Below are 13,553 nucleotides of genomic sequence, written 5' to 3'. Positions count from 1 at the left end.
GTGGAACTTTGAAATTGAGAGAGATAATATAGGATATCTGGTGGAAGAAATTTCTGAGCAACAAAGCATTGAAGAGGAGACTTGGGTGCTGTTAAAAGCATTCAAGTTTATGTATTCACAAAGATATGGTTTGCAATTGGACCTTATATTTAAAAGGGAACCAGAACATTAAAGTTCAGAAAATTTGCATCCTGACAATGCAATAAAAAATAAAAACTCATTTTCTGAGGAGAAATTCAAGCCTGCTACAAAAATTTGCATAAGTAATGAGAAGACAAATACAAGGAGCCAAACTTTAATCACCAAGACAAAGGGGAAAATGTCTCCAGAGTATGTCAGAGACCTTTACAGCAGCCCCTCCCATCATAGGCCCTGAAGCCTAGAAGAAAAAAATTAGTTTGTGGGCTGGGCCCAGGACTCCCTGCACTGTGCAGCCTAAGGACTTGGTGTCCTGTGTCCCAGCCATTCCAACGGTGGCTAAAATGGGCCAAGGTACATCTTGGCCCACAGCTTCAGGGGGTGCAAGCCCCAAGCCTTGGGAGCTTAAATGTGGTGTTAAGCCTGCAGGCACACAGAAATCAAGAATTGAGGTTTGGGAACCCCCACCTAGCTTTCAGAGGATGTATGGAAATGCCTTGATGTCCAGGCAGATGTTTGCTGCAGGGGCAGAGCCCTCGTGGAGAGCCTCTGCTAGGGCAATGCAAAAGGAAAATGTGGGGTTGGAGGCTCCAAACAGAGTCCCCACTGGGGCACTGCCTAGTGGAGCTATAAGAACAGGGCCGTGCTTGCTTCGGCAGCACATATACTAAAATTGGAACGATACAGAGAAGATTTAGCATGGCCCCTGCGCAAGGATGACACGCAAATTCATGAAGCGTTCCATATTTAAAAAAAAGAACAGGGCCACTGTCCTCTAGACCCTAGAATGGTAGCTCCACTGACAGCTTGCACTGTGTACCTGGAAAAGCCACACACTCTCCACGCTAGCCCATGAAAGCAGCCAGGAGGCAGGCTGTACTCTGCAAAGACACAGGGGCAGAGCTACCCAAGGCCATGGGCACACCTCCTCTGAAAAGGAGATCATTTTCGAACCTTAAGGTTTAATGACTGCCCTATTGGATTTCTGACTTGCATGGGGCCTGTAGCGCCTTCATTTTGGCCAATTTCTCCCAAGTGGAACAGGTGTATTTACCCAATGCCTGTACCCCCGTTGTATCTAGGAAGTAACTAACTTGCTTTTGATTTTGCAGGCTCATAGGCAGAATGGACTTGTCTTGTCTCAGAAGAGACTTTGGACTGTGGACTTTCGAATTAATGCTGAAATGAGTTAAGACTTTGGGGGACTGTTGGGATGGCACAATTGGTTTTGAAATGTGAGAACATGAAATTTGGGAGGGGCCAGAGAAAGAATGATATAATTTGGCTCTGTCCTCACTCAAGTATCATCTTGAATTGTAGGTCCCATAATTCCCACATCATGGGAGGGACCCAGTGGGATGTAATTTAATCCTGGGGCAGTTACCCTCATGCTATTCTCATGATAGTGAGTGAGTTCTCACGAGATCTGATGGTTTTATAAAGGGCAGGTCCCCTGCATATGTTCTCTTGCCTGCCTCCATGTAAGACGTGCATTTGCTCCTCCTTCACCTTCTGCCATGATTATGAGGCCTTCCCAGCCATTTGGAACTGTGAGTCCATTAACCCTCTTTTTCTTTATAAATTACTCAGTCCCAGGTATTTCTTCATAGCAGTATGAAGATGGACTAATACAGTAGCTTTATCAAAGTTCACAACCTATAGCAGTAGCCTTCAGAATCTTACAGTAAAGCCCCTTTAATAAATGACAACTTACCTAAAAGATTTATATATGATTAAAAAGATCAATACAAAGCTTTTGACTGAAGTGCTAGAGGGCAGAGCCCTGTTTACTCAGTCTCCCCTTCACTCTAAGTCCCATGAAGGCAGGAATGGCATCTGCCTCTTTCATTAGGAACAGCCAGTGCTTGGCACTTAGCAAATACTCAAGAAATGTCAGTGCAAGAATAAACAGACTATAAATTAATGAAAAGAATGAAAGTTACTGACACACAATAAATTATCCAGTCTAGAATTGTTGTTTCAGGCTTTTTGTTATGCCTACTTTCAACAACAACCTCAAAGTACATTTAATTAAAAAGAATCAGCACAAAAAAACTCAGGAAAAAATCTAAACTAAATCCAACAAGTCATGTGAAAAGACTTTACTATAAATTGTAGGGCCCACAAAAATGTGTAAGAAAAGGTCTCTCTTTTCCAGGAGCTTCCCATTCAGTGAGAAAGACTTACATTCAATTACTAAGGTAAATAAATGACAGACTGTGGTAAATGTTACAAATGAGAAATATAGGTCTATGGAGGCTCTAAAAAAAAAAAAAAAACAGGAAATTCCCACATAGAAGAATTCAGGGAGACTTCCTGAACGAGACACAATCTTGTTCAGGAGATTGTATCTGAGGTGGCCCCTGAAAAACACATAGAATTTCAAAAGGTGAACCTAAAAAAAAGTACATTTCTGGTAAGGCAAAGAAAATGAGTAAATGAAGGAAAACAGTAACATACTTCAGGCCTCTTGTAGAGAGAGAGAGAGATACTAATATAAAGGTAGAAGGTAGATAGCAAATAGTATTAAAAGCTATAATTCAACACATAAAACAGTACCCTCTAGTAGTACAGAGAATAATACACTTCTTTTCACATTAAGGTTAGCATACCTATGTGCTATAATCAAATCAAGTGAATACTTACAAGGTCATTCATGTTAGTTTGGCTAGCTGGGTTAATTTCTTCCAAAAATTCCAAGACATAAAATGTGTATCTATCCATAAGATGGACTCCAATTGCAGGATCAGGCTGATGCTATGAAAAGGGGAAAAAAAGTATTTGTCTAACACTATCATTATAACAAAATGTTTTAAATGTAACCAAAATTTCCTTCTAATGTGTTAGTCTAAGAAAGAACAGATAGATTCATAAAGCATTTGAAGCATTTCATTGGTTTCAGAAATAGCTGCACATTCCAAAGACACAGTTTACAAATGGGGAAAATGCACATACCGAGAGTGAATCTTCTCCCACTTGGCTACTAGCTAGAGCCATTATGTTAGGAGAATAAAATCGCTCATACATGGATGCTCCTTGGCAAGTATCAATAATAAACAGTAGCTCATTGTAGCTGAAAGAAAAGTGATAACATCTTTGACAAGAATCACGCTGTAAATCATACACTAACTAATATTTCTACAACACTTTCATAAGACGTTTAAGTCATATCTTAGTCACTTCATTAGCTAAAAGTTTTCAGCAGAATTTCCAACAGAAATTTGACCTTAGAAAAAGTTAAAGGTATACATTTGTCCAAGAGATGGGAATCTTAAAAGGTTAACTACTTCATGTTATAGAATAACTTAGTTTTTCTTTGAAAAACAACCTAGTTCAGTGGAAATAACAAATGTAAATTTAAAAGGGTCAAAGACATTGTCAAAATAAGTAAAAAATCTTATAAAATAAAAACTAGAAACCTACTAACCATGTGAAAATTAGGTATGAATATAACTTATGAAAATAAGCCATTTGCTAATTACCGTCTTTTCTGCCACATTTGTTCAAAAGCATCTGCAAGTTCTATGTTGGTAATTTCTTCAGAATCTTGAAATTTTAAGAAACCATTTCCACCATGTCCTTGTATAAAGAGTAAAAAAGATCAATAGATCTATATTTTAATGCAAACTGCATACATCTAGATATATACATTTACTTCATTCATTGCAACATTTTAACATCACTTGTTATTTTATACTCTAAAATATATACTATGAAAACAAATTTTCTACTATGCCAATTAAAAAGAGAATGATAGACTATATAAAAAATAGCAGATATAATATGTTTTAGAGTGTTTCTAACAATCAATTCCAGAAACCTATATTTATGCTCTTCCACTGGCTCCATCTTTATCAAAAATGAACTTCCATTCATAAAAATGTTGCAAATACCAGGCAAATAGTTTTGATAAGAAAGAAGCTGAAGACACTAGCTAGTCCCCTGGTATACTAGTACTATTTACAATGTATACTTAGAATGATATTACTACTAACAAGTGCAGTTCTTACTAAAAACTGACATTTTTACTACAAAAAGTGGGCCAGAAGATTGTGCTATTTGTATGCAATCTAGAGGCAGGCTGTCTGGATTCAAATGGTAGCTATGCCATGTTAGTTTAGGAAAATAATTTAATCTTTCTAGGCCTGTTTCCTCAGCCATAAAGTGAGAAATGTATCCACAACACTATCATTATCTTACTTATACAGCTCCTTTGTGGAGATTTTTAAAAGGTACCTTCCATTGGGCATGAAAGTAAGGAAAAAAAAAGAAACCAAAACTAGTCTCCCCACCCTCCCCCGACATATATACAGCACTGCGAACTTACAAGTAGTTAGTTGACTATGCCTTTGTGGAAGATAAAAGTACTCCTCCCTCCCATTAGAATATAACCTGTGGCAGGGCAGATTGCTTAGTAAGTGTAAGCACATACTAGATTTCAGTTCCCACTTAATCTCCTGACCGGATGCTTGGGTGCACTACAACCCACACAATCACATATGGCAACCCAGAATATCAGCACCGAAGTCAATCGGCTGACGTGAGGATGAAATGAGTTAATACACACAATGATTTAGAATATTGCCTGATGTATACTATGCATCCATAAATATTATCATATAATCATAATTATCAACCCTTTTATTCGTTTACAGGCACTGGCAACCTTCTTCCCTAAAAGATCAGGTAGCAAATATTTTAGGCTTGAGAGCTATATGGTTTCTATTACAAATACTGAATTCTGCTGTTGTAGCATGGAAGCAGTCATAGAAACTATAAACAAAATGGATGCAACTGTGTTCCAATAAAACTTCCAAAACAGGCAGCCAGTTCACAGGCCATAGTTTATCAAATCCTATCTTAACTACTGGAATTTGTTCCAAGCCTGCAGTTATCCTGAAAGAGTACCAAAAGAATTGGGAAGCAAACAAAAAAAATAACAATAATAAATCCTTTAGTTTAGTACATCAAATAAAACTAAGCTACAAAACTGCACTTCACCTTGCCACAAAAGCTTGAAAATTCCTTGTAATTTTCAGACAAAGTAAAATAAATTTTTTTCTAACTTCATTAACTCTATTGAGTTAATTTATAAAGTTTATAAATTGAGTCTTGAAAGTTATAAATGCAACATGATAGAGAAAAGCCACTAAGTAGGCATCATTAACTATCTTGCCATGTGATACCTAAGAATCATTCCGCACCTGTTTTATCATCAGTTGAATGGAATGCCGTCCAAACAATTTATAGAAGATATTTTGATTAACATTCACATTTACTGAATACTATAAGACAGGCAACTGGTGATTTAAAAAGGCAAGAAATATATAGTCAATGACATCCTGGAATTCAAAATACAGTGAAGGCAACAGATACCCAAACAATAAAGTAATAATAAGTTAAATGCTATGAAAGAAACTAAAAATTAACACGGGAGTGCACAGAGGAAAGTCCAGACCAGCCTAGGAGAAGAGAAATATCGTTGGATAGGAAAAATATAAGCTACGTTATTCATACCTATTCTGAAGGAGAAAGCAGAAACTATTAATAATAACACAAGACAACAGGTGTAAACTACAACTGTCCCAGGTAATTGGAAACATCAGTCATCCTAGACTTAGAAAGGACATTCATGGAAGGAAGTGACTCTGAGTTAAAACTAAAAAGATTTGGAATAATCAAGCAGGCAAAGTGGACTGAAAAGGTGTCATAAGCAAATGCAAGAGCCTAAACAAATGTTTGAAGGACAGAAGAGTCAACTTGGAAGAGAATTTTGAAAAGTATTAAGACTAAGACTGAAATTAAATAATATAGCTAAATCATTATATTATTATGTGTTATATATATGATAAGTATGTTGTATTATGGTACACATTATCTCTAATATTCCTCAAAGTATAATCAAAGGACTACTGTATCTCATATCTGAGGAGTATATCCACAATGCAATTTCATGAATCCCAGCCCAGACGAAAACTGAATAACAATTCTAAAATAAGGCCTAAGTATCTGCAGTCAGGTAATCTTTATGTACAGCAAAATTTGAGGTGGAAAACCACTATAAAGTTTTAAGCAGAAGAGGGAAAGGTTTGCAATTCTTGTTAGACACTTTCACAGGATGATTAACAGGAGAACAAAACTGAAGGATGCTATATAGCAGTACACCAAGCAAAAGGTGCTAAAGTTTACCAAGTCAATAGTAAAAAAATATAGAGATAGGGAACAGCACAAAATGTTATACTGTTTTCAAATATCATTTCAAATAGTTCTAAATCATGGAAAATATAACCACATGAGAAACCATTGTAACCAAAACTCATTTCATGTGTTTAAATTTCTTTCCATGTGGATTTCTTTTCCAAGAGTTTTAATATATTCTAATATAAAATATCTAAATTACGAGATTACCTGTCATATAAATTAGAATATTGCTTCTATCATCAGAAAGAAGACGTTTCGACCGAGGAGTACTAGGTGGGATCCTCCCAGTTAATACCCTTAAAAAATTCTCCACAGTTACCTGGAGGGGAAAAAAAGAAAAATCAGATGAAATAAAACCTGGGAAATCTTGACAAATTATTTTTTACTTTCAAAAATGTTCCTTCTTCTTTTGCTATATATTACTCAGCATCAACTGAAAATAAAACACCCAAAACTTATATAACTCAATTAAAATATATTCTTTTAAACATATACCTCCAAGTAACTTTGTTACTATATTTAAAAGTACTAAAAACTAACAAAGAAGGCAGAGCATGATGGCTCATGCCTATACACTCAGTACTTTGTGAGGCCAAGGCAAGAGGATTGCTTGTGGGCAGGAGATCAAGATCAGCCTAGGCAAAATAGCGAGACCCCATTTCTACACAAACACAAAAAATGTTTAAAGTAGTCAGGCATGGTAGCACACTCCTGTAATGCTAGCTACTAAGGAGGCTGAGGCGGAAGGATCATTTGAGCCCAGAAGTTCACCACTGCACTCCAGTCTGGGCAAGAAAGCAAGACTATGTCTCTTAAGGAAAAAAAAAAAAAAGCAAAGTAAAACTACCTTGGAGAAAAATAAGTTCTAAATTTAAAACCTTAAATGCTATGTGAAGTGCTGCCTTTAAAAACTACTAAAAAGGTGCAAAATTATTAATCTGGCCAGGCATGATGGCTCATACATGTAATTCCAACTACTCAGGAGGCTGAGGCAGGAGGCTCACTTGAGGCCAAGTGTTCAAAAACAGCCTGAATAACATAGTTAAGACCCCCTCTCTGGAAAAATAAAATAAATTAGCCAGGCATGGTGGTACACACCTGTAGTCCCTGCTATTCAGGAGGCTGAGGCAGGAGGATCACTTGAGCCCAGGAGTTCAAGGCTACAGTGAGCTATGATAGGGCCACTATACTCCTGCCTGGGTGACAGAGCAAAACTCCAGCTCTAAAAAATAAAAATTATTAATCTCTCTGCACAGGCAATTCTGTGGGAAGATATAAAATATAAGAATTTTTAAATAAATTCAGCTACATTATTGCAGCTAATTTGTACAACTACTTAGTCAACTATAGATTAACCATGAAATAAAATAGTTCCATGTTCATTACTTGGATCACAGGCTCAATCATACCCCAAACATCAGCATCACACAATATACCTTTGTAACAAACCTGCACACGTATCCGCTGCATTTAAAATAAAGGTTGAAAAAAAAAATTCATTTATTTCCCCAAAATTACATATAATTAATTTTTGAATGCACTTTGTTTCTTAGATTTTGTTAGTGGTATCTTCAACATGTAAAAACTTCATAACACTTTAAACTAGATTTTCCAATCTAGAATTTCTATCCCTCTAGGATTCTTTGAAGGCATATTTAAAGTTGTAGAGAGTAAAACACTGATTTAAAGCCAACAGCTGAGTCATATATTATGCATATCTACATTTAAAAAGTAGAAAATCTATCCAGTTTTCTTGTTCAACTATTCCCTAGAACATAAGTATATGAATTATATGTATACACATTTGTGTGTGTGTAAACTGATTTACATTTTTCCTGCAAGACAGCAAAATGCTCATTGTTTTAATAGGACTTCTTATTGGCCAACAAGGAAGGAAAATTTGGGGGCTATATTTTAAGATGACTAAATAAACAAGTAAAAAGTGAAACACATATTTAATTCAATGAGCCAACATTTTTGAGCCCCTAATACAGGCTACAGGTACTTGCCAGCTATACGATACCTAAGATATAGGCCCTCCTAGCTGACAGTCTAGGAGGAGATAGGTAGACTTTTAAAATTGCTTCAAAAGCAGTCTGGGAACACACAGGAAATTGTCTTACTTTTGGTAGGCTTGGTAAAAGGGGAAGGATTATCTAAAAAGACTTCATAAAAGAGGACTTCAAATATTAAGCATATTCACAATCTATTAAATTAAAAATAAAGTTTCAAAGGGACAAAATACAGTGTAATACCAGTTTTTTACATTTACATTTTTATTTCTAATCACATATTCATAAAAAACACTGGAAGCATACTGAAAGTGGTTATTTCTAAGCAATGAAAATATGGTGAGTTGTTAGTCACTATAGTTTTTCCACAATTAATACAATTACTAAAACTAATAAACTTAAAATTTTAGGTTAAATATGAAAAATGTTTCCTATGAAATACATTTATCGTTAAAAAAATTGACACATGAAACCTCACTATAATACTCTAACATTGAAGCCAATATAGTTTTTCTGTCCTAGATACAAATGTAAAATGTTCATGTTTTAATATTTTTCCTATGCATCACTGCCTTAATATGAACTCGAGAGACAGTTACATCAAGGCTTAAGTGACAATTAAGTTTAAAGAAAAATAATAAGACAATTTTATTCTGCCATTGTTTTAGAGCTTAAAAGTAACAATGCCATTTCAAAAATGTGGCTAGATTAAACAATTTACCTCATAACTTCTATAATCCACTTCCACATCATCTCCATACACATTTAGTTCCATGTTCTTGTGACTAAACACTGTAGCTGGTTTGGGATTTCTAGGATTACAGGCCATATCATCTGCAAGCATTAGGACAATGTGACTAGAAAAAAAACAACAAACAAACAAAAAACTCCAGTAAATATACAATTTAGATAAAAGGAAAAAGTTAAACACAAATTTATTTATATCATGTAGCAATTGTGTTCATTTTACTCCTCCTTAAAAAATAATTAATTTTCAACTACATATTTGAAGGTGCTTTAATTATTTTCTTCATATCCTTATGTAGTATATATTTTAAAGTAGAGAAATTAGAGCAATCTGGCATAAACTTTTCAACAGAATTTCAAGATACTAATGTTTTTCTGAACAATGTATACTTTATGCCATATAGCAAAGAGAAGCTAAAGGAACTGTCTTCCTCAGACATTGAAAATATTTTTTAGTAAAATTTCACATTCTCAAGACACAGAGTCCACATTAAATTATGATGTCCCAATAATTTAACTTTCAGAATCCCAAACGCTTGAGTATAAAAACATGGAACTGATCAGCAAGTACAATCAGTGTAGCACAAGAGCACACCTCCAATCCAAGCACTCCTCACAAGATCCACATATCTATTCCATTTCCCTAACACCAACAACAGTCATCTTCCGGCTAGGTGCTGGAATAGCACCCTACCTGGCCTCCTGCTTCTACTCTCACCTTCTTTCAGTTCATTCTTCTAAAAGCCCCCAGAGTGATCTTCCTTAAATCAGCCAAATAATAAAATGTTCCCACTTAAAAGTTTCCAAGGACTCCCCACTAGATCTTTTTGTTGTTGTTCACCTGCCGTTCCATGCATCCCCATTATATTTAGAGTGAAATTGAAACTCCTTACATCATCTAAAAGGCTCATTTAATCTGGTCTCTCTCTCTCCAACTTTAGCCTCTACCACCCACATTCTCTATGCTCCCTCCACGCTGGCCTTTCTGTTCCTAGAATATGCCAAGCCTTTCCCACTTAAGTGGCTGCTGACCAAATTTAGACTTCACTCCTCCCAGATCTTCATATAATTCCAGCCTCAGCTATGGTAATCTATCTTACTATGCGTTTTACTTTCTACAGAACATCTATGAATCTGAAATCCCCATCATCTTCTATCACCACCACCCCCATTAGAATATAAGCGCTCTGAGGGCAGGGACTATAACTGTCCTGTATCACTCACGCTACATACTAGAGCCTGGCATATGGTAGGTACTCAGTAAATAATTTTAAGTGAATGAAATATTTTAATTTTGCATATAATTTCTGTAGGAGATAATAAAATCTCTCTTTGATACTTTTCATCTTCACCCTACCATTAAAACTGGTTAATAATAATCAGAAAATTCTCCATTCTACCATATCTTAAGTTTCCCAAGCACAAGGGAAAAATTAATGTGGCATACATAATTAGTTTGGCAGGAGACAGCAAGAAGAAAATGTTCTGCTACATATGTTCCAACTACATTAAAGTTCAAAACTGAAACATTATGATTTTTCTTGAAAATTGGCTAGATTTCTACCTTGAAAGTGTTCCAACCCTGCCACGTTCAAAGATCAGATCTTCAGCTGTTACTGATTCATCTTCACAGAATAGTGAAAGTCATTCCTCTTAAAACAGAAAATATGTTTTCTCTTTTTTAAAACTTAAGATAATTAATTTACATTAAGGAAATATCAATCATATATTCCTTTGTTAAACAAGATTGAACTGACCTCCAAATGTCAATATAAACATGAGTATTTGTTTAAGCCATGTTTTCTGTTTAGGGTTAATTTCACTCTGTGAAACTAAATAATTATTGAACAGCTATAAAATGTCAGTATCAATCATAAAGAGGTACTAATTTCAACTTAAAATCATAAACTTAATCAACATTTCTCCTAGAGATAACTTTGAACCTCAATACAAGTGCTATGACTATTAACATAATCAATATATTATAAAATACTATATTTGTAATAATATGGAAAAAGGGTGGATTTCAAACATTTCAAAAGCCAACCACAAATTCTAATTCACTGTTTCTAAAACTTAAGAAATGTACAGAACTCTTTTCTAGAGAAAAAAATAATTCTCACTAGGTCCAAGTGTTAAATTATTTATATAACAGTACTTAAATACACAACTGCAAACAAACTACTTAGGCTTATATATCTTATGAAACTATAGAACAAGAGAAAATTATAAATTAAATTCTAACAAAACTAGGAAACTAATAATACTCTAAAAACATTAATCCCCTTTGAAAGATGACATTATTTTCCAAAAACTAAATGCCTGCTGCTTTAACAGACGACCTTCAGATCTGGTTCTACATTTAATTTTTTTCTGTATTTTGACATCCATAATTGTTAAAGCAAACTAAAATGGCCTGAGAAAGACTCCATACTTCTATATTTGAGTCCTTGTGGACAAACTGCCACCTAACTTAACAGGTAGACAAGATTGAAAACCTAACATAGGAGTATGCACCTGTAACAACAGCTGAGTCTTGGCCAATCCCAGCAGCCATACTTCAACCACGCATACACTGCCAAGTGCTCAAACTGTGTGCAAATAAGTAAAATGCCAACTTGTAACCAATCCAGTTGTTTCTGTACCTCACTTCAAATTTCTGTCCCTCACTTCCCTTTCTTTGTCTACAAATCTTCTTTCACCATGTGGCTGCACTGGAGTCTCTCTGAACCTGCTGTGATTCTAGGGGATGCCTGATTCATGAATCGTTCTTTGCTCCATTAAACTCCTTTAAATTTAATTTGGTTGAAGTTTTTCTTTTAACAGATGTTGTCAGAAGTGGGATGCAAAGTAAGCTTTAATGACTCTCAGGAGTACTGAATTAATAAGCAAGGTACCTGCAGGACACACTTGTGTCCAACGATGTCTCAAAGTTCTCTCTCAAAGAAAGAACTTTCGCATGATTCGCAGCCATGAATTTCAGAGTTCCACTGATTTGTTTTGGGCTCTACAAGTTTCTTTGAGAAAATTTCTGATCCAAACTGGGTCTGGAAGTCGTGACACAAACTGGACTGGGTCCAGGATCAGATTTGATCCAGTAATTAACTGGCTTGAATCCAGTTAGAGGCTTCTTACATCTGATTGGGTCAGAAAGAAACTGGTAGTAAATAGTAATATTGCAGAGGCTATTGGCTTTTAAAAATTTGGCAGGGATGGGCCCAGCACAATGGCTCATGCCTGTAATCCCAAAACTTTGAGAAGCCAAGGTGGGTGGATCATGAGATCAAAAGATCATGACCATCCTAGCCAACTCGGTGAAACCCTGTCTCCACCGAAAATACAAAAAAATTAGCTGGGCATGGTGGTGCACATGGGAGGCTGAGGCAGGAGAATCGCTTGAACCTGGGGAAAGGGGGGCGGCAGGGTGGAGGTTGCAGTGAGCCAAGATCGCACCACTGCACTCCAGCCTGGCAACAGAGCAAGACTCCATCTCAAAAAAAAAAAAAAAAAAAAATTGGCAGGAATTTTTGTATTCTACTCCTTTGTTTTATTTTTCTTGTGTGCTTAGGTAGGAAAACAAATCATTGACTAAGTTAATTGAGGAAATCTGAGAGCAAAGCCAATATTTTTGGTAAAAACGGGATCCTTAATTTCTGAAGAACTGAGTTCCTTCTGGCTTATACATGCCTCGGTATTAGGCCCCAGAAACAGTGAAGTCTTACAGAAATGGTGAGATCTGACTAAAGATACCTTACAATAGAACATTCCAAATGAACAACACACTGAAGTGCATTTAAAACCATGAGGCTCCCAGATTAGTTGCATCTAGGGATGCCTACTGATATGCAGAAGCTTCTAAAAAGATTTCAATATTTTTATTTAAAGCACACATATTTTGTTCTGGCCAGAAAGGAAAATACTAGAATTCGGGTCTCCAGTGCAGCTGGTTGGGCATCAACTTGCAAAATTGAGATAATTTTGCCTGTGCTTCCATTATTTTCCTTTGTGACGCAGTTTGGCCCCCAGAACTATGGTGTGGTAAGCAGGGTCACTAGGGCTGCTCAGGGAAGGGGAACCCAGAAACCTGACAGGCCAGCAAAAGGGCAACAATTTTCTTACCAGACTTATGGCCTCTCTCTCTCTCTGCAACCTGGTTAAATGAATGGTAAAAATCACTTTATCTCCTCTGTAAAGTTTTAATTAATGCAAAAAAGCATTCTGAGGCTATTTTTAAGTTGTAGGGAATTTGGTGTGCTTTATCTGTCTTTCTGTATGGTTCTGTCATAAAGGGTACCTTAGGATAGAACACAGGCTTAGGACCCATAAGCTCGCTATTCAAGACAGCCTAGCAAGCTGGTCAATAACAAACTTTGCTGCAGTTCTCTGAAACAAACAAAAAAACTGGCTGAGGTCTCCATCTGGTTTTGTCCTTGGGAGCTTAATGTTGTAACCACA

General features: G+C 36.0%; 1 protein-coding gene and 1 non-coding gene across 3 annotated transcripts in view; one reads left to right on the top strand and one right to left on the bottom strand.

Moving 5' to 3' along the window:
- PIGK (phosphatidylinositol glycan anchor biosynthesis class K) overlaps nucleotides 1-13,553 on the bottom strand; it is a 120,057-nt gene that overhangs the window by 63,231 nt on the left and 43,273 nt on the right. For both annotated transcript variants that reach the window (XM_032296562.1, XM_032296563.1), the window contains exons 4-8: nucleotides 9,073-9,208; nucleotides 6,547-6,658; nucleotides 3,621-3,717; nucleotides 3,094-3,211; nucleotides 2,785-2,895 (exon numbers count right to left, since the gene is read on the bottom strand). In XM_032296562.1, the coding sequence (XP_032152453.1) occupies nucleotides 2,785-2,895; nucleotides 3,094-3,211; nucleotides 3,621-3,717; nucleotides 6,547-6,658; nucleotides 9,073-9,208 (574 nt within the window). The remainder of the gene's footprint in view (nucleotides 1-2,784; nucleotides 2,896-3,093; nucleotides 3,212-3,620; nucleotides 3,718-6,546; nucleotides 6,659-9,072; nucleotides 9,209-13,553) is intronic.
- Nucleotides 782-889, top strand: LOC116564175. Its single transcript, XR_004274766.1, has one exon. It is a non-coding gene; the product is annotated as a U6 spliceosomal RNA (small nuclear RNA).

This window comes from Sapajus apella, unplaced genomic scaffold (assembly GCF_009761245.1).
Source record: "Sapajus apella isolate SASKATOON/1434 unplaced genomic scaffold, GSC_monkey_1.0 scaffold36, whole genome shotgun sequence".
Classification (NCBI taxonomy): Eukaryota; Metazoa; Chordata; class Mammalia; order Primates; family Cebidae; genus Sapajus; species Sapajus apella.
The sequence above is the reverse complement of the archived record's forward strand: the minus strand, read 5'-3'. Positions and strand labels throughout refer to the sequence as shown.